Raw genomic sequence first — 18,494 nt, 5'->3', positions numbered from 1 at the left:
TTATAAGTTTCCTCCTTCCTGCTTTTGCACCAAAACTGAGGAGCCCGTGATGCACGGGGGGGGGGTGTATCGGCAGAAGGGGAGGGGTTTACACTTTTAAGTGTAATACTTTGTGTGGCCTCCGGAGGCAGAAGCTATACACCCCAATTAAAAACTAATTGTCTGGGTCTCACAATTGGAGCTAGAAGAAAAGGAATTTACGGTAAGTAAACAAAATTCCCTTCTTTACCCTCAACAGCTGCTACTCATGTAATGTTATGTACAGAAACATTTACATTGTTCTCTGCTACATGCGTGAAATCTATTGTGAAAAACGCATGTCACTAGGATGGTCCGTATGCACCCATGACTTGCATTGGATAGACTCGTGCGTTAAACTCTACAAAAAGCAGCCTGCTGCGTTTCTCAGCCCGATTTGGACAAAAAAAAAAACAAAAAAAAAACCCAGATGAGCGCTGATTCATTGAATAACATGTGTCTGAGTGCAATGCAAGATTTTCTCGCATTGCACTACTGCGACAAAATCGCAAGTGAGAAGCTGGCCTAAAAAAGGTGTGTATATCCTCTAAAATAAGCAAGAGGACTTGAGGAATGTGAGATTTTAGTCATCTAGAAAGCATGTTTTATTGTTAAATATTTTGATATTTAGGAACAGTTACACAACTTTAAACATGAGCACTTCCAGTGTTAGAAGGCCAATGAAATTTCAAAGCAAAGTGCTTAAGTTATTCTCGGTTTATTGCTCTGCTATTCACTTGGGAGAAATCTTGCATTTCCTCTTCAATCATGTCAGGGTTGTCATCGGTTTCTGCACCAAGGTCATTGATGCTGAAGTCAGGTACCTAGGAAAAAAGAAAAGGGTTTTTTTTTTAACTTACATTTGTCACAAGCAGACAACGTCAACCCTACACAACTGAAGGATTTGGGGTTTGTTTTTTTAAAGTCAGAACTGCAGGGTATATAAATATTGTCATTCTGAAATTTCTGCAGCTTTTAATGGATTTCACAGCAATGTATACAGTGATTACACTGTCTTTACCCCTTTTGCATACAAAGAGGGATGGGGCAGACTACATGATCCTCCTATATATCCTTTTAAACATTATAAATCTAGATCTGCTGTTGAAATTCTTTACTTGAGCCCTTTGACCGGATTCAAACATCCATTCTACACTAACTTAGTTTCAGTTGACTAGAGTATGACACTCTAAAATCCAGATATTGTATGGTAATGGTTTATGTAACTAGATTTGATACAAGTCAATAAAGCATTTTATTAATAAAAAAAAAAAAGTGCACAGAACATTTAACAGTTTACATGGTGGGGTTTACAAGTTAGTGATACCAGATTTGTGAAAAGAAAAAAAAAAAAAAAAAAAATTCCAAGAATAAGAAAAAAAGTCCAATGTTAATGATAACTGCTTTAACATCTGACAAGGTCTATTAGTTACTGGCCCTCATTAAGGAGGAAGATGAGTTGTAATCTACAATGCAAGTCATGTAGTAGCATTTGACCATTTAGGTCAGTGTCCCCCCCCCTTCCCAACTCCAGTTATAAAGGCCCACCAACAGTGCATGTTTTCAGGATTTCCTTATGTTAATCACTACCAGTGCAGTTAATCACCTGTGCAATACTAAAGAAAATCCTGAAACGTGCACTGTAAGTGGCTCTTTAGGACTGAAGTTGGGAAGGAATACCGATTTATGAGGAGGGCTCAATGGACTTTTTTAATCTTTGACTGGATCTCCCCCATCAACTTGTTGCTCCCAGTGTTGCCTTGTGGCCAGTTCTGGAGTAAAGCGACCTACCAGCCAATTTAGCGGAGTGTTATTTATGAAGTAGTCCATAACATCATCCATATTATCCTTTATTTTTGTGATCTTGTCCTTAGTGGCGGTTAAGAGGCTGTCAGACATGTCTCTGAAGGAAGAAGCAGAGCAGAAGTTTTGATAGATATCTGCAGCCATGCCACTAATACTCTGAGCCTTGTTCTGAAGGGTTTGTGGAAGTCCTTGGACACTGGAGACCAGAGACAGACATGTCCTTTGCAGGTGATTAGTGAGACTACGGGCAATAGTCAGCGTGCGGGATTCAATTTGCTGTAATGAGAAGACGACATGTTACATTTCCAGTATACAGATGATGCCTAGCATAAGACTCAAGGGAGTGTCATTACCTCTGCACCCTCAGTTGCCCCACCAGCATCTTCTCCTTTTGTCCACTCCACCCACTTGGTGTAGATGTTCTCCTGAGCATCATGGATCTTCTGATTTGCATTATTCATGTTCTTTCTTGCATATTCAATCTTCAAGAGTTAGATAGGTTCATTAAAAAGACAGGTGTGTTATACAATATGTTTGACATAATCAAATTAAACCAAATCATACCTCACATTTTGTAATTCTATCACATCTTCATGTTCACTAACAAAGTGTCATTGTCAATGTAAATTAGTTAGTGCGCAGCTTGTATAGCAGTGTACATCTGTTGTGCCCTCTAATAGAGCCAATATTTAAACCGCTGGCAAAAGTGAATACACTTTAAAGTGAAAGTGGCCATATTGTACCCAATTAGTCATATGACACCATGGAGGGGGGGAATTGCTAAGTTACAAGGTTTCAGGTGTGACTAAGGAGCTGGTGTGCTAAATTTGGTGCCACTCACTGAACGAAGCTTAGCATGGAAAAGAATTCTGAGAATCTGAAAGAACTGTTGCTTAACAAATAGCCTAGGATATAAGACTGCCAATCTGAAACTGATTTGTAGCATGTTGGCCAAGACCATACATCAGTTTAACAGGAATGCTTCCACTCAGAAAAGGCCTTGCCATGGGTTGACCAAAGTCAACAGCACATGCTCCTAAAGAGGTTCTTTCAAACCAGCTAGACCCAGAAGTTGCACTTCTACAAGCTGTACACTGTATGATTTTTTTTATTCTTGGTTTCTGTGTCATCTGAAGAAATACAAGTTTGACAAAAATGTTAGGGAGTGTACTCACTTTATATTGTATATGCATTTTTCTTATGATGCTACTGCCAAAGCAGCCACATCACATTTAAAAGGGAATCTGCTTACATGGCAGACTTTAAAATTGGCCTGTATTAGAAAAATATTGGTACTTTACTTACAAAACAGTAAAGGGGCTGATCTGCAGTACTTTACAACCTGTAGGAAGTTTAGTGGCAGATTTAGCTACCTGAGATCTACGTGTAAAGTGATTATAGACTACAAATTTGGACAATAGAATTGGTTTTATTTTGAACTAGTCATTAACTGCAAATTAGATATCATTAAGGGTAAGTTCACACAGTGCGTTTTTCCCGTGCATTTTTGCCCAGAAAACTGCATGACTTTGCTTCCCCCAGCAAAGTCTGAGTTTTCATTTTTGCTGTCTGCACACAGCATTTTTTTTTCAGCTGCGTTTTTGTGGTGACCACAAAAACGCAGCATGTCAATTATTCCCGTGTTTTTCATCCATTGAGTGCAATGGGATGTTGAAAGACGCAATGAGAAACGCAAATTGTTATTATAGCTGCGTCTTGTTGCGTTTCTAAGACCAAAAATGCAGCTATAAACGCAGGTGGGCAGTAAAGTGACATGTACAGGAAGAGGATTCCTTCTGTCAGTAAATACAGAAGTGTGAATCCTCCCGGTACAGTCACCGCCGCTTCCACCTCCAGTCCTGTGCATGTCTGCTGCCGTGCGGCGCCATGTCTGGGTGGGAGGTGGAGGCAGCTGCGAAATCAAAAGTGAACAGTAGGAAAAAAAAAAAAAAAAAAAAAAAAAAAAAAAAAAAGTGTCATACTCACGTGTCTGCAGACTCCCGGTGCCATGTCCGCTCCCAGCTCCTCTTCCTGCCCGGTACCGCCGCTCCGGCTGTGTGCAGTCTCCCCGGGTATGTATGCCTGCAGGACCTAGCGATAGGCGACTGCATCAGGTGATCCGACGCGTCAGCTGATCGTAAGTCTCGGGGTGACGCCGGCGCCCGGCCGGTTTAACCTATCAGCGGATGCCGTCAGGAGACTTAATCCCTGATTACCGGCAGCGATCGGACGAGATCAGACTCCGCTCCAGGAGCTGCCGGTAACCAGCACATAAGTGGAGTATTTTTTTTTTTTTGCACTGATGCATCATCTGATTGTATAAAAGCCGTTTATACAATCAGCTGCTGTGTGATGTGATTCACATCCTGGATCCTGACACAACATCTGATCTCTTTGCCTTCCAGCAAACCGATCAGATGATCTTTGATCCGGATTGGACGGCGCGGGACCTTGACCCAGGATTACTGCGGAGGGGGAGGGGGTTAGGTCTTTATTTCAATAAAGATGGAGTCACTAATTGTGATGTGTTTTATTTCTAATAAGAATATTTTGTGGTTTTTTTTTTTTATCTTTACTAGAAATTCATGGTGGCCATGTCTAATATTGGCGTGACACCATGAATTTCGGGCTTAGGGCCAGCTGACAATATAAAGCTAGCCCTAACCCCATTATTACCCAGCGAGCCACCGTCACCAGGGCTGCTGGAAGAGTTGGTGACAGCGCCAGAGGATGGCGCTTCTATGAAAGCGCCATTTTCTGGGGTGGCTGCGGACTACAATTTGCAGCGGGGGTGCCCGTACCTGCCTGCTGTACCCGGCTATCATACAAAAATAAGACGAAGCCCACGTCATTTTTTTGTCGGGGGGGGGGGGGGGGTGGGGCGGGGGGGAGAGGCAAAGAAATCCTGCATACAGTCCTGGAAGGAGGATGCTGAGCCTTGTAGTTCTGCAGCTGTCTGCTCTCCTGCATACACTAGTGGAGAATGAAGAACAGATGGAAGAAGGAAATTACATCAGACTTTTTTTTTTTTTTCTTCAATCTTTAATGGCAATGTTCACTGATAAAAAAAAAAAAAAAAAACGTAGTGAGAAAAAACACAGCAAAACGCAGCCAAAAACGCACCAAAACGTGGTAAAACCGAATGAGTTTAAGACGCTGCGTTTGTGTGTTTTTAGCGCTAAAAACGCAGCGTCAAAAAACCGCAGTGTGTGCACTTAGCCCAAGTCTATAGTAATGGATATTTAACAGATGTTAAAATGGGAGAAAAAAAAAAAAAAAAAAAAAAAAAAAAAAAAAAAAAAAAAACACACACACCACACACAACACAGACTCCATGATATTAGGTTTACCATACAAGTAAAGATTTCTCAAGTACATGTACTAACCAGGTCAACAGTGTTGTGGAGCTGAGCAATGGCTTCCTGACTCCTGCATTTGGCATCCTTCATCCTAGTCAGGGCCTGTTGATAAGCACGCCTGCGGGCCTTAGTAGAGAGGGATCCCAAGCGCACATAGTAGCCAGGCTTATTTTGGGAAATCTCAAAGCCTTCCATTTTAGTGGCTTCCTTAGCTGTAAGAAATTAGTTATGCCTATACACTATTGAACAGAGTTGATGGCTACACATGAATTGTATCACTGGGCATTCAATAAATAAAGTAAAATTACTACAGTGCAATTGCATAAAGTAAACTAGTCAGGCAAGTTTGAGCTGCACCAACAAATCTTAACTAACCTGTATGGACAAGGTAAGAAAGTTTACCCAAGCTGGGTCACCATTGGTTTGCTAGGTTTCGCTTACCTAGCTCTTCATCTGTTGGTGGCAGGAATTGTTCCAGAAGACATTCAGACCTAGTTAGTGCAGAGTCCACACGGTCGCTCATGATCTTCACTACATTGCTTCCAAGAACAGTATTAATGCCGCCATTTACAACAGCCTTAGTCATCTCCACACTGTCCTGCACAGCTCCCTTGGTTTTATCCACTACTCCTGTGATACTATGGATAACAGCATCTCTGGCACCAACAACTGCTTCTGAGGCATTAGCCACAACCTAAAATGTACAAGATGGGACCTCTAATCTGACAGTAGGTGAAGGGAAATTTAAGGCTCTGCATGATTTTATCTGCTTACCTTTTCAGGAGGCTGATACAGAATAGGCAACCTTTCCTCAATCTTGTCCAGTCCAACACAGGCAATGTTGTTGGCCAGAGCAACTGAAAAGGGAATAAATAAATAGTTACAGCTCATGCAGCTGTCATCTGTATATAGAAGCCAATAGTTCTTGTGAGTAAGGGTATGTGCGCACGTTGCGCAAATACATGCAGTTACGCTGCGCTTTGTAGCGCAGCGTAACTGCATGCGTCCTGCGTCCCCTGCACAGTCTATGGAGATTGTGCAGGGGCCGTGCGCACGTGGCGTTTAAGAGCGCAGCGCTTCGGCTACTGCCGAAGCGCTGCACAAAAAGAAGTGACATGTCACTTCTTTCCTGCGCTTTGCTGGCAGCTCCTGCTCTGTCTATGGCAGGAGCTGCAGGCAGAGCGCATGGAATCGGCGCTCACTACGGACATTTCTGCAGCGATCTAAAGCGCACATGTGCTCTTCAGATCGCTGCAGAAATTTCTGCAGGGCTAGTACGCAACGTGCGCACATAGCCTAAGGCTATTTTCACACTTCAGACTTTCCATCAGTCACAATCAGTTGCCTTGAGAAAATATGGTATCCTGCAACATTTTGCAGGACTCAGGTTTTTTCCCCATATGATGGCCTTGTGTTGCATCCACTGCACGATGGATCAGTTGTGGAATGACAGTAATGTTTTTTTGGTGTCCCCAAAAAACACAAACAAAAACAAAACCAATGCGTAGGACTCCGTCACAATCCATCAAGAGGTATAACGGTTGTCTATGGTGCAGAATTCCTCCATAATCCATCACATGACAGAATCCAGTGCTGGATTCTGTCATGTTCTACTGAGCATGCCCAGTAAGTACACAATCATATTGCAGGGCTCCAGAGTGGCTTGATAGGAATATCCTACACAATTTTAGCTATAACATTTATTCTGCTGCTTTCTCTACAAACTGTCACAGATGGCTTATGAAAACACAGTAATAGGTCACCAAAATGTCTGGCACTTCCATTGGGCTGTTCCAAAAACAAACGGCTCGTGACGGATCCGTTGTTAAAACGGACGCACAAAAGATGTAACATCAGTTATTTACAGGATTCCAGCAAAATACATCTGTTGCGTCTGTTGACAGCTGAAAAATGACAGATCCATTGTTCTGTCGCAACGACTGACCTGTCGGATTTGAAACGACTGAAGTGTGAAAGTAGCCTAAGACTAGTACTATTCTGACATTTGGCCTACTACCTATGCAAGGAGGGAATAACTACACATCTAAAACAAAGCCTGAGTATGGCAAAAGTTTGTTTCCAGTTTTAAGACACATTGCCTTGAAACAACCTGTTCTCTCCAGGGCTGTGGAGTCTGAGTCAGAGTTAATTTTGGTGAAGTCTCAGTCGGTATAAGATGGACCGACTCAGACTCCTAAAATATATAATAAATTGGGTACACTAGTTCAATGCAGAATGTTCTGAATATTTTTTCATAGGAATTTGGGAACAATATGAAATGTCCTATAAATAGCTGTTCTATTCCTGATCTAATGAGACAGACTTTATGACCAAAAGTGAATTAACACAATGTCTGGGCATGCCCAGGAACCAAAACCAGATCCATGGTTTGTGGTCTGGTTTTTTTGCAGTTGTCAAAAACGTTCCATGCTACGTCCTTTCCGGCAGCCAGGAAAAAATTTCACCGGATCCGGCGGACGCCGCATGCAACGCAAGGCAATCCGGCGCCAATACAAGTCAATGGGGAATAAAACTGATCCAGCATAAAATCTGTTTTATCCACATTTTGCCAGATTGTGCCTGACGGCAAAAACCGGATGTGTGAAAGCAGTCTTAATCACCCATTTACTGGTGACCAAAAAGATAAGCTGAGGATTTAACTCCTAGCATTTTCATAAGGGAGTGGAAGCACTTGCCATTTTCCCTGTCCCAAAAAGGATGTTTAATCACAGATGGCATTTCTACTTTAATGAAACAGACAGCTATTGGAAAATAAAATTCTTCTAGCAGCTGTTTATGTGGACCCAAGTCATCATATAATGCTTGATGATCAACAGCTTACTAAAGGAAAAGCTGACAGAGGTAGCAGTTAGGATGAGTGGCCTACAGGACTGCCAGGCGCAAGAGGACTTGGGTCCTGACAGTGCTACTGCTGCCATATCTTCATCCTCAGATGAGGAGTTTAACTTAGATAAGTATTTGGATGACATGCATAAGGGAAAGCATTGCCGCAAGGAAGAAGATTTCACTACGTCTCCTACAGCAAGCAGATTGAGAGAAAGTGAAAAGTGTTGCTGAAATATGATAAAAGAAATAGAAAAATTCAACTGTATATGAAAACTGACTGCATGCGGCAATTTCTTTATACCCACAGATTGTTAGAGATGTTGCCCATGTGGCTACGGCTTTGACACACACACCTTAACTGGTAAGCATCCTCTTCATTCATACACATCTAATGACAGTAGGCAAGCAAAACCATCTCACAGTGAAAATACTCAAAGCTAAACCTACTTTGACGCTCGAGTTTCTGCAGGATTGGCATGGCGCTGGTGATGGCCACAGAAGTGATGCTCTTCACACTTTTCTCTGCAATGTCACATACAGACTTCAGGTAGGGATGGTTGTCTTTAGTGGTCACGTAGGTGGAGGACACCATGTCATATGTAGAGCTCACAAATGGGAGGTTTATCAACCTTACCACCACATTCTAAGGGAAGAGAAAATAAACTTATCCACATGCTTTTTGTAAAGCCATTCAAATCAAAGGGGTTTTCAGTTATTCTGTGCATCATGGTCTGGTCAAATATTTAATGTGCATCCTCCCACTACTTATCCATCTCTGAACTTACAGCTCTGGCTTCATTGAGTCAAAGAAGGTGAAGAGGAAAATAGAAACAAGCAGGAGAGAAAGTGCATTCAGAGGTTTGTCCACACTGATGCAACAAGCGCCTATACTAAAATTGAATACTCATTCGGTGGCAACAGTCCAAATAAAATTGGGACCCTGCGAGTTACAGTATGCAAAGTGGCAGCATTGAAATATCAAGTGGTTTCTACATTAATGTGTGGTAAAGTTCACCCACTACATCATCACCAAGTAAGCAAAATAAAGTGGCATGTTTTAGTGCTCAAAAAGGAGCAACCAGGCCACCTCATTCTGAACAACTAGATATTAAGGGGGTGGTTCGCCACATCTCTATAAAACTGATAGGGGAGGCTTTTGCTAGATATCTTGTGCTGCCAATTCAGCCTCTGAGCGGTGCTATCTGGGTCTGTTCATCCATGGGGGGGGGGGGGTGAGTGGACCGTGATAGCACCACTCAGGCAGAATTGGCAACACAATGTAAGTGGCAAGCATTACTGATATGGTTTAACGGGAACCTGTCAGCAGAAATTTCGCCCAAAACCTAAAAGATTCCCTCTCTGCAGCTCCAGGGCTACATTCTAGAAAGGTCCCTGTTATTATTGTGCCCCATGTGAGACCAGAATAAAGACTTTATAAAGTGGTACCTTTTTGTATTCAGATACTGTAAGTGTGACACGGGGGCGGGCTTTCTGGCGTCCGTTATTCTGCCGCGCATGCCCAGTGCCAGTCTCACGGGACTGAGCAGTGTGCAGGCAAGTGATTATGGGCGGGGCTGTGATTGTTATCAGCAAGTACCCGCCCATAATCTCGTGAGCGCGCAAACCTCACCAGCGGTCACACTGTGCTCAGGGTAGTGCTAGACTGATGCACAGCCCCACCCATAATCACTTGCCTGCGCACACGTCACCAGCGGTCACACTGCTCAGTCCCGTGAGACTGGCACTGGGCATGCGCGGGGATAGCTGGAGCAGTGGGCGGTGCATCAGCTATGGAAAGGAGCGATGGGGGGGCGGCATACAGGACCAGGAGGCATAATAACGGACGCCAGAGAGCCCGCCCCCGTGTCACATTTACAGTATCTGAATACAAAAAAAGGTAGCACTTTATAAAGTCTTTATTTTGGTCTCACATGGGGCACAATAATAACAGGGACCTTTCTAGAAAGCAGCACAGGAGCTGCAGAGGGGGAATCTGTTAGGTTTTGGGCGAAATTTCTGCTGACAGGTTCCCTTTAAGTCTTACGGGAAATGTGTCAATTCTAGGTCATGCTGCCTGTGGTTTAAGATTCCAGCAAGCACATGACTCAGAAACACACCAGTTCAGAAGAAACATGTGGAAGAGGCAGCCAGGAACTATACCATAAGAGACTTGAAAGTGTAGTGCTTTGTCAGCTACTCTACACTCTAGTTTGTGTGCCTCTTCCAGAAAGACTAGTCACATCTTTACATAGTCTGAAGAGCTGGCAAGGTGACAAGGGACTGTTTTCAGAGAGACGGTGGAGTTTGAGTAAGACATTTCTGGTGCAATGAAGTAGCAAGTTCAAGACATGATAACCTTTGTTTGGGCAGCATGAAGCCAAGTCACAGGCCCTAAAAAAAAAAAAAAAAAGCCATTTATATGGATCAAAAAAAAAAAAGTTATCGGAACAGGTGTTCCAGGCAATCACCCAGTGAACAAGGAGAATTTTTAGGTGCAGTAAGAAGGGCTAAAAATAAAGTGTTCTCGGAGGCACTTCTATATCAATAGGACATGTGCTGTCAATAACATTCTATGAGCACAGAACAGAATGTTTCATGGACACAGGAAAACCTGTCCAGAGTAACATGGACCTCATTTAAGTTGAGCAACGTATGAGAGTCTTAACTAACATTTTAACCCCTTTACCACCCAGCGATTTTTCATTTTATTAGTCTCCTTCCGAGAGCAATAACATTTTTCCATCAATATAGCTGTATGAGGGCTTGTTTTTTTGAGGGACGAGATGTACTTTTAGGCTGCGTGCCCGGGATCAATGTTTTGAACGCAGCGCGTTTCAGCTGCGTCCAAAACGCTGCAGTGTACAGTACAAGCACAGCTGATGGGATTTCTAGAAATCCCATGCCCACTGTGCCTGCACTGCCCACAGCATTAACTGACATGCGGTGTGGCTCTGACCCACAAGCATGTCAATTCTTTGGCGATGAGACTGCAACAAAGCAGCTTGTTATTCTTTTCCAAGACCCATAAGCATTTATTTTTTGAGAATCTGAGGCTGTGTGAGGGCTTCTCTTATATCTTAAGCTGGCATTTTTTAATTAAACAATTTTTGGGTACATGTTTTGAATACCTGTAACTGAATTTTAATGTAATGTTGCAGCAAACAAAAATAAAAAAAAAATTTGGATTTTAAATTTTTTGCTCTCAGTATGCACTTTGGCCAAATACATTTTCTATTTTTTAGGCATTTCTGAACACAATCGATACCAAATATGTATTTTATTTAGTGAGGCAAAAGGGCAGAGCGATTTGAATTTAATTTCATATGTTTAAACACATTTTTATTGATTCTACTCGTCCCTGTAGGGGACTTAAAGGAACCTGTCTGGTCCAATATGCACCCAAAATCATAAGCAGTTTTAGGCGTATTGCTATTCCCTGACCAAAAGTTTCTGTATACACTGGCATAAACAAACAGGTCTTAAGAAGAAGTATTTCTAAAGATCATTTATATGCTAACTAGAAGGTGGCCCGATTCTACGCATCGGGTATTCTAGAATTTACGTATTGTGTAGTTCATGTATGATTTTTGTTATATATATATATATATATATATATATATATATATATATATATATATATATATATATATATATATATATATATATATATATATATATATATATATATATATATATATATATATATATATATATATGAGATGTTGTTGTGTGTAGTTACCAAGTGTTTGTGTAGGCGCTGTACATGTTCTGGGTGTTGTCTGGGTGTGACGGGGGGTGAGAGCGGTGTTGTATGTGTGTTGCGTGTGTTGCGTTGTTAGTGGAGCGCTGTGTGTCTGTAGCGTTGTGTGTGTGTTGCGCGGTTTGTGTGTGTGTGGTGGTTTTGGGGGGGAGGTATGTTTTGTGCAATGTGTGTGTTGTGCGGTATGTGCGTATATTTGTGTGTGCCGCGGTGTTTGTGTGTTGGGTGTTGTGTGTGTGCAGCGTTGTCTGTGTGTGTGGGTGTCTGTGTAGGGCAGTTGTTTGTGGTTCCGTGTGTGTGTGTGTGTGTGTGTGCGCCTCTCTTCTCTCAGCCTACCTCTCCCAGCCTCTCTCCTTCTAGCCTCCTCCAGCATCAGCCTCCCTCTCCCAGCCTTCCCCAGGATCAGCGTCTCTCCTCCCAGCCTCCGTCCTCCCAGCCTTCCCCAGCATCAGCTTTCCCCTCCCAGCCTCCCTCAGCATCAGCCTCCCCCAGCATCAGCCTCTCTCCTTCCAGCCTCCCTCAGCATCAGCCTCCTCTTCCCAGCCTTCCCCAGGATTAGCCTCTCTCCTCCCAGCCTCCTTCTTCCCAGCCTCATCCTCCCAGCCTCCCTCAGCATCAGCCTTCCGCTCCCAGTCTCCCCCAGCATCAGCCTCCCCAAGCATCAGCCTCCACCAGCCTTTCTCCTTCCAGCCTCCCCCAGCATCAGCCTCTCTCCTTCCAGCCTCCCTCAGCATCAGCCTCCCGTTCCCAGCCTTCCCCAGGATCAGCCTCTCTCCTCCCAGCCTCCTTCCTCCCAGCCTCCCTCAGCATCAGCCTTCCCCTCCCAGTCTCCCCCAGCATCAGCCTCCCCAAGCATCAGCCTCCACCAGCATTAGCCTCTCTCCTTCCAGCCTCCCCCAGCATCAGCCTCCCCAAGCATCAGCCTCCCCAAGCATCAGCCTCCCCAAGCATCAGCCTCCCTCGTGACAGCCGTGTCAGTTCGGGGAATGCGCGGGGGGGGGGGGGGAGGGAGTACAGTACTCACCTCCGTGACAGCCGTGTCAGTTCGGGGAATGCGCGGGGGGAGGGAGGGGGCAGGGCCAGAGCTAGCGTGCATTGCGTGAGGGGGGCGGGGCGTGGCGTGGCCGAATTGCCAATGCCTGCAGGGTGCCGGGGCGAGAGGCCAATCTGTGGGGGGGGGGGCGGAGCCTGGGCGAGCGGCTGGCCAATCCGTGTGGGGGCGCAGCCTGGGCGAGCGGCCAATCGGTGTGGGGGGGGCGGGGCCATGGCGAGCCCAGCAGCCAATCAGCTTTGTGTCACCGTAAGGACACAATTTTGGAGCATGACAGACAGAGACAGACAGACAGAATAAGGCAATTATATATATAGATGAGCGAGGGGACTAGCCATCAAGGAGTTACTTCCCTTGGTAATTGGCTCACATAGCATGTTAGCACACCCCTATGGTCATACTAACATGCTAATGAATGCACAGCGACACTGCACATACTTCAATATGGCAGCCAGCAGAGGATGGAGGTGCAATCAGGAGTACCAGCACTTCTAGTCATGCGCACTGTACCTCACTGAAACCGGGAAGCTTCCACCCGGCATCAGTTTAGTGCACAAGATGGAAGTGCCAGGACTCCCAATCATGGGCAGTGCGCTTCCATCCTCTGCCAGCCACCATGAAGAGTGAGGTATGTGTGTCATCGTTGGGCATTCATTAGTACACCCTGGGCATGCTATTTGGGCCAACTAGCCAAGGGAAGTTACACCCTTACGATTAGTCCCTGGACTAATTAGCATTTCATAAATGATCTTCAGAAGTGCATCTTCTAGATTAGTGGTGTTCATCTATGCTCGTATATAAAGGGACAGTTAGGCAGAGATTTCTAATATGCACCCAGAACTGCTGTGGTTTTGGGTGCATATTAGTCCCTAAAGGGACGAGAAAAAGCAAACGTTTAAACTACAGGAAAAACATACATACCCAACCAAGGCAAGCAGACAACTGGGGGCTGCAGGCATAAGCTTTCTGTGCTGCGTATCATAATATTGAGAAGGAGGGGACCCTACCCCAATTTTTTTCCATACCACGATATAAGCACATTGCTTCCAGTCACAGACACTATCAGACACACTCTCACATCCAACAGCAACCAGATGCAGGTGGGTAGGGGAAGCAGCGCATATTCAATGAAGCCAATCAGCAGCCGCAAGTGAGCGGCCACAGGAGCTATTACAGCCCGTGCCGGTGACCAAGTACAACCCACTGGCTGCTATCCCTTTAACCACCATGTTTTAGTCACCGGATTCTGGTACTAGCAGGGACCAAATAGGGTCCAATACCAGGGGTTTTTTATAATCCAAGTTAGACCCAACCGTGCCAGTTATCTGCAAGTTCATCCCTCACAACTCAGGACCTAGCTACCTGCTGCACTAATAGTGAGGGGCTCAGACCCCACAGTAAGGGGCAGACTATAAGCTCCACTACATCTGCCCCCTCCATGCCCAATATATACCAGGGTGGAAACTGCAGCTCCTGACAGCACTATCACCCATTACACAGGACGGCATAGAGGGAATTACCTGCTGCTCCATTGTCTCAGCCATGACACTAGGGAAATACCTACAACAACAAAAATTAAAAGTACAAGGTCAGCAACGACAAAAGCGCAAACGCCACCATCTCCCCAAACCACTACAGGATGGACACGGCACCCACCTGCTACAAACCGAAGCCACCACAACCTGCCAGGGAGGAATGAGCGATCCTTAGGAGTCTGCGCACTTACAGCCAGATAACCACGCCCACACGAGCAGACGCTGTCTCCGGAGGCTCCCTGCAATCAGCTGACTGGTGACGTCACAGTCTGCTCTCCTGACTGAGGGCGGCTGTGCGCGGCGTGCAGGGGTCACGGTGTGACTGACAGTTGTGTGGTGAGGCCGGTAACGGGGGCGTGTTATGTGCTGGAGGAGCCTGTACACACGGCAGTTATTGTGGGGATAGTGGGAGTGGGCTCTGGTGTAATGTATGTATCACTTCTCCCTGCACACAGGGCATTAGAGCCCCATACACAGGGCAGTTATTGTGGGGATAATGGGAGTGGGGTCTGGTGTAATGTATGTATCACTTCTCCCTGCACACAGGGCATTAGAGCCCCATACACAGGGCAGTTATTGTGGGGATAGTGGGAGTGGGGTCTGGTGTAATGTATGTATCACTTCTCCCTGCACACAGGGCATTAGAGCTCCATACACAGGGCAGTTATTGTGGGGATAGTGGGAGTGGGGTCTGGTGTAATGTATGTATCACTTCTCCCTGCACACAGGGCATTAGAGCCCCATACACAGGGCAGTTATTGTGGGGATAGTGGGAGTGGGGTCTGGTGTAATGTATGTATCACTTCTCCCTGCACACAGGGCATTAGAGCCCCATACACAGGGCAGTTATTGTGGGGATAATGGGAGTGGGGTCTGGTGTAATGTATGTATCACTTCTCCCTGCACACAGGGCATTAGAGCCCCATACACAGGGCAGTTATTGTGGGGATAGTGGGAGTGGGGTCTGGTGTAATGTATGTATCACTTCTCCTGCACACAGAGCATTAGAGCCCATACACAGGGCAGTTATTGTGGGGAGAATGGGAGTGGGGTCTGGTGTAATGTATGTATCACTTCTCCTGCACACAGAGCATTAGAGCCCCATACACAGGGCAGTTATTGTTCCCACAGTGGGGAGAATGGGAGTGGGGTCTGGCATACCTCCCAACTTTTAAAGAAGGAAAAGAGGGACAAAGTTTGTGGCGCGCGTAGCGGCAAATTTTTAGGCCACGCCCCTAACCACACCCATTTCACAGTCACGCCCATATCCACTCCCCATCCACACCCATTCAGCACAAACACGCAGGCAGCCGGCGGGCCTCCAGCACGGACACGCAGGCAGCCGGCGGGCCTCCAGCACGGACACGCAGGCAGCCGGCGGGCCTCCAGCACGGACACGCAGGCAGCCGGCGGGCCTCCAGCACGGACACGCAGGCAGCCGGCGGGCCTCCAGCACGGACACGCAGGCAGCCGGCGGGCCTCCAGCACGGACACGCAGGCAGCCGGCGGGCCTCCAGCACGGACACGCAGGCAGCCGGCGGGCCTCCAGCACGGACACGCAGGCAGCCACAGTGAGGCGGCCGGTCGCCCGCACAGTGAGGCGGCCGGTCGCCTTCACAGACAGGCGGCCGGCCGCCTTCACAGACAGGCGGCGGGCCGCCCGCACAGAGAGGCGGCCGGCCGCCCGCACAATGAGGCGGCGGGCCGCCCGCACAGACAGGCGGCGGGGGGCGCCCGCACAGACCGGCGGCAGGGGGGCGCCCGCACAGACAGGCGGCAGGGGGCGCCCGCACAGACAGGCGGCGGGGGGGGCGCCCGCACAGACAGGCGGGGGGGCGCCCGCACAGACAGGCGGCGGGGGGGCGCCCGCACAGACAGGCGGCGGGGGGGCGCCCGCACAGACAGGCGGCGGGGGGGCGCCCGCACAGACAGGCGGCGGGGGGGGCGCCCGCACAGACAGGCGGCGGGCCGACCGCACAGACAGGCTCCGGCCGGGGGTGAGGGGGGAGGGAGGGAAATCAGCGCTGGGGAGATTAGTTTACTGTACCAGCAGCAGCACAGGCAGCGCTCCTCTCTATGCCACGTCTACTAGGATGGTAGGAGGGAAAAGCAGGGAGGCGGAGAGAGAGTGGGTGGGCGGAGCCCGGGAGCCGGCCGTCCCGCCCGTGGCAACGGGACAAACAACGTAAAGCGTGAAAGTCCCGCTGTATCCGGGACGGTTGGGAGGTATGCAGCATGTTAGAATGTGTACATAAGATCCCGCTGGTGGTGGCCGCAGCTTATAGGCCCCAAATCTGGTGACAGGTTCCCTTTAAAGTGAACCTGTCAGGTGCAATATGCACTCAGAGCCAGGAGCAGTTCTGGGTACATATTGCTAATCCCTGCCTAACCGTCCCTGTATACACTAGCATAGATAAAGAGATCAAGAACAAATATTTTTAAAGATCTTATATCTTATGCTAATGAGCGCGGGGACTAGTCCGAAGGGCGTTACTTCACTTGGCTAGTCGGCTCGCATAGCATGTTAGCATGTTATTACTCCCCTGTGTGAGTACTAACACGCTATGTGAGCCGACCTGCCAAGTGAAGTAACGCCCTTGGGACTAGTCCCCGCGCTAATTAGCATAAGATATAAGCTCTTTAAAAATACTTTTTCTATAGATGCCTTTATCTATGCTAGTGTATACAGGGACAGTTAGGGAGGGATTAGCAATATACACCCAGAACTGCTCCTGGCTCTGAGTGCAGATTGCACCTGATAGGTTCCCTTTAAAGGGAAACTGTCACCAGAAATTTAGAAAAAAAAATAAAAGATTCCCCTCTGCAGCTCCTGGGCTGCATTCTGGAAAGGTTCCTGTTGTTATTGTGCCCCCTTTGAGACCTAAAAAAATACTTTATGAAGTCTTACCTTTTTGTATGCAAATCTGTTTTTATGGTCACGGGGGCGGGCTGCCTGGCGTCCGTTATTCCCCCTCCTGCTGCTGTACGCCGTCCCCCATTGCTCATTTCCATACATGAGGACGCCTTCCTCATGTAACTGTCCTCCTGAGTTTTTGTGCATGCCCAGTGCCACTCTCGCGGGAGTGAGCACTGTGCAAAGTGTGAACGCTTTTGAGGTGATTGCGCAGGCGCGAGATTATGGGCGGCGCTGTGATTGTCATCAGCAGCGTCATCCAAGTACCCACCCATAATCTCGTGCCCGCGCTTCTCACTCTGCCTCCACCGTTATGCGCAAGCACTGTCCATATGAACCATGTTACCTATTACCGTGGGCGCGAGATTATGGGCGGCGCTGTGATTGTCATCAGCAAAGTCATCCAAGTACCCGCCCATAATCTCGTGCAAGCAGTAATAGGTAACATGGTTCATATGGCCAGCACTTGCGCATAACGGTGGAGTCAGAGGGAAAAGTGTGGGCACGAGATTATGGGCGGGTACTTGGTTAACGCTGCTGATGACAATCACAGCGCCGCCCATAATCTTGTGCCTGCGCAATCACCTGAAAAACCGTTCACATGCGCAAAACTTCGGGAGGACAGTTACATGGGGAAGGCGTCCTTGTGTATGTAAATGAGCAATGGGGGACTGCATAAAGCGGCAGGAGGGGGAATAACGGACGCCAGACAGCCCGCCCCCGTGACCATAAAAAACATTTGCATACAAAAAGTTAAGACTTCATAAAGTATTTTTGTAGGTCTCAAAGGGGGCACAATAACAACAGGAACCTTTCTAGAAGCAGCCCAGGAGCTGCAGAGGGGAATCTTTTATTTTTATTGTGAAATTTCTGCTGACATGTTCCCTTTAACTGGTAGGGGAGCCAGGATAAAGCAGAGCTGAAGCTGTTGGGAAGCTAGGACCCAGCAGCTCCACAGGCAGGAGACCACTGATCGGTAAGCTAATAGAAGTTTGCAGATGTCACTCTGCATAGGTTATTGTCAGTGCTATCTGCAGGAGAGAGAAGTGCTGATTGCACGGTCTCCTCAGCTTCCTGACTCCCCGTGTGTCTGCAGCAGTGAGAAGCCGCACACAGGGAGTCAGAGAACAGCTGCAGAGAAACGCAGGCTTCGGGACTGGGGATGTCCGCTCTGGGGGAGGGGGGGTCGGCTCTGGTGCAGGGG

General features: G+C 47.2%; 2 protein-coding genes across 4 annotated transcripts in view; one reads left to right on the top strand and one right to left on the bottom strand.

Moving 5' to 3' along the window:
* Positions 1–599: 599 nt before the first annotated feature.
* LOC142244216 (perilipin-2-like) lies at positions 600–14,588 on the bottom strand. Of its 3 annotated transcripts, XM_075316434.1 has the most exons (10): positions 14,498–14,545; positions 14,362–14,401; positions 10,387–10,421; positions 8,478–8,673; positions 5,958–6,040; positions 5,625–5,877; positions 5,211–5,395; positions 2,178–2,306; positions 1,810–2,100; positions 600–842 (listed from the first exon to the last, which is right to left on the bottom strand). In XM_075316434.1, exons 4-10 carry the CDS (start codon positions 8,620–8,622, stop codon positions 726–728), a joined length of 1,203 nt encoding a protein of 400 aa, XP_075172549.1. In that variant the 5' UTR covers positions 8,623–8,673; positions 10,387–10,421; positions 14,362–14,401; positions 14,498–14,545; the 3' UTR covers positions 600–725. The 3 variants fall into 3 exon arrangements, with proteins under 3 accessions (XP_075172549.1, XP_075172538.1, XP_075172543.1); XM_075316423.1 differs by lacking the exon at positions 10,387–10,421 and having other exon boundaries at positions 14,498–14,588; XM_075316428.1 differs by lacking the exons at positions 10,387–10,421; positions 14,362–14,401; positions 14,498–14,545 and adding an exon at positions 10,191–10,358.
* Positions 14,589–14,665: 77 nt separating this feature from the next.
* The window catches only part of LOC142296108 (perilipin-2-like), a 79,555-nt gene continuing 75,726 nt past the window's right edge, over positions 14,666–18,494 (top strand). Inside the window, exon 1 of the mRNA XM_075339373.1 lies at positions 14,666–14,712. The gene's annotated coding sequence lies outside the window, so the exon portion shown is untranslated. The remainder of the gene's footprint in view (positions 14,713–18,494) is intronic.

This window comes from Anomaloglossus baeobatrachus, chromosome 1, assembly GCF_048569485.1.
Source record: "Anomaloglossus baeobatrachus isolate aAnoBae1 chromosome 1, aAnoBae1.hap1, whole genome shotgun sequence".
NCBI lineage: Eukaryota > Metazoa > Chordata > Amphibia > Anura > Aromobatidae > Anomaloglossus > Anomaloglossus baeobatrachus.
Note: the sequence above shows the minus strand (reverse complement) of the source record. Positions and strands in the feature narration are given on the sequence as shown.

Coding starts and splice junctions, on each gene's coding strand:
- LOC142244216 (XM_075316423.1), bottom strand. CDS start 14,385: ATGGCTGAGACAATGGAGCAGCAG. Junction 2,307..5,210: donor TCCACAACACTGTTGACCTG/GTTAGTACATGT, acceptor TAACTCTTGAAG/ATTGAATATGCAAGAAAGAA. Junction 2,101..2,177: donor GGGCAACTGAGGGTGCAGAG/GTAATGACACTC, acceptor TTCTCATTACAG/CAAATTGAATCCCGCACGCT.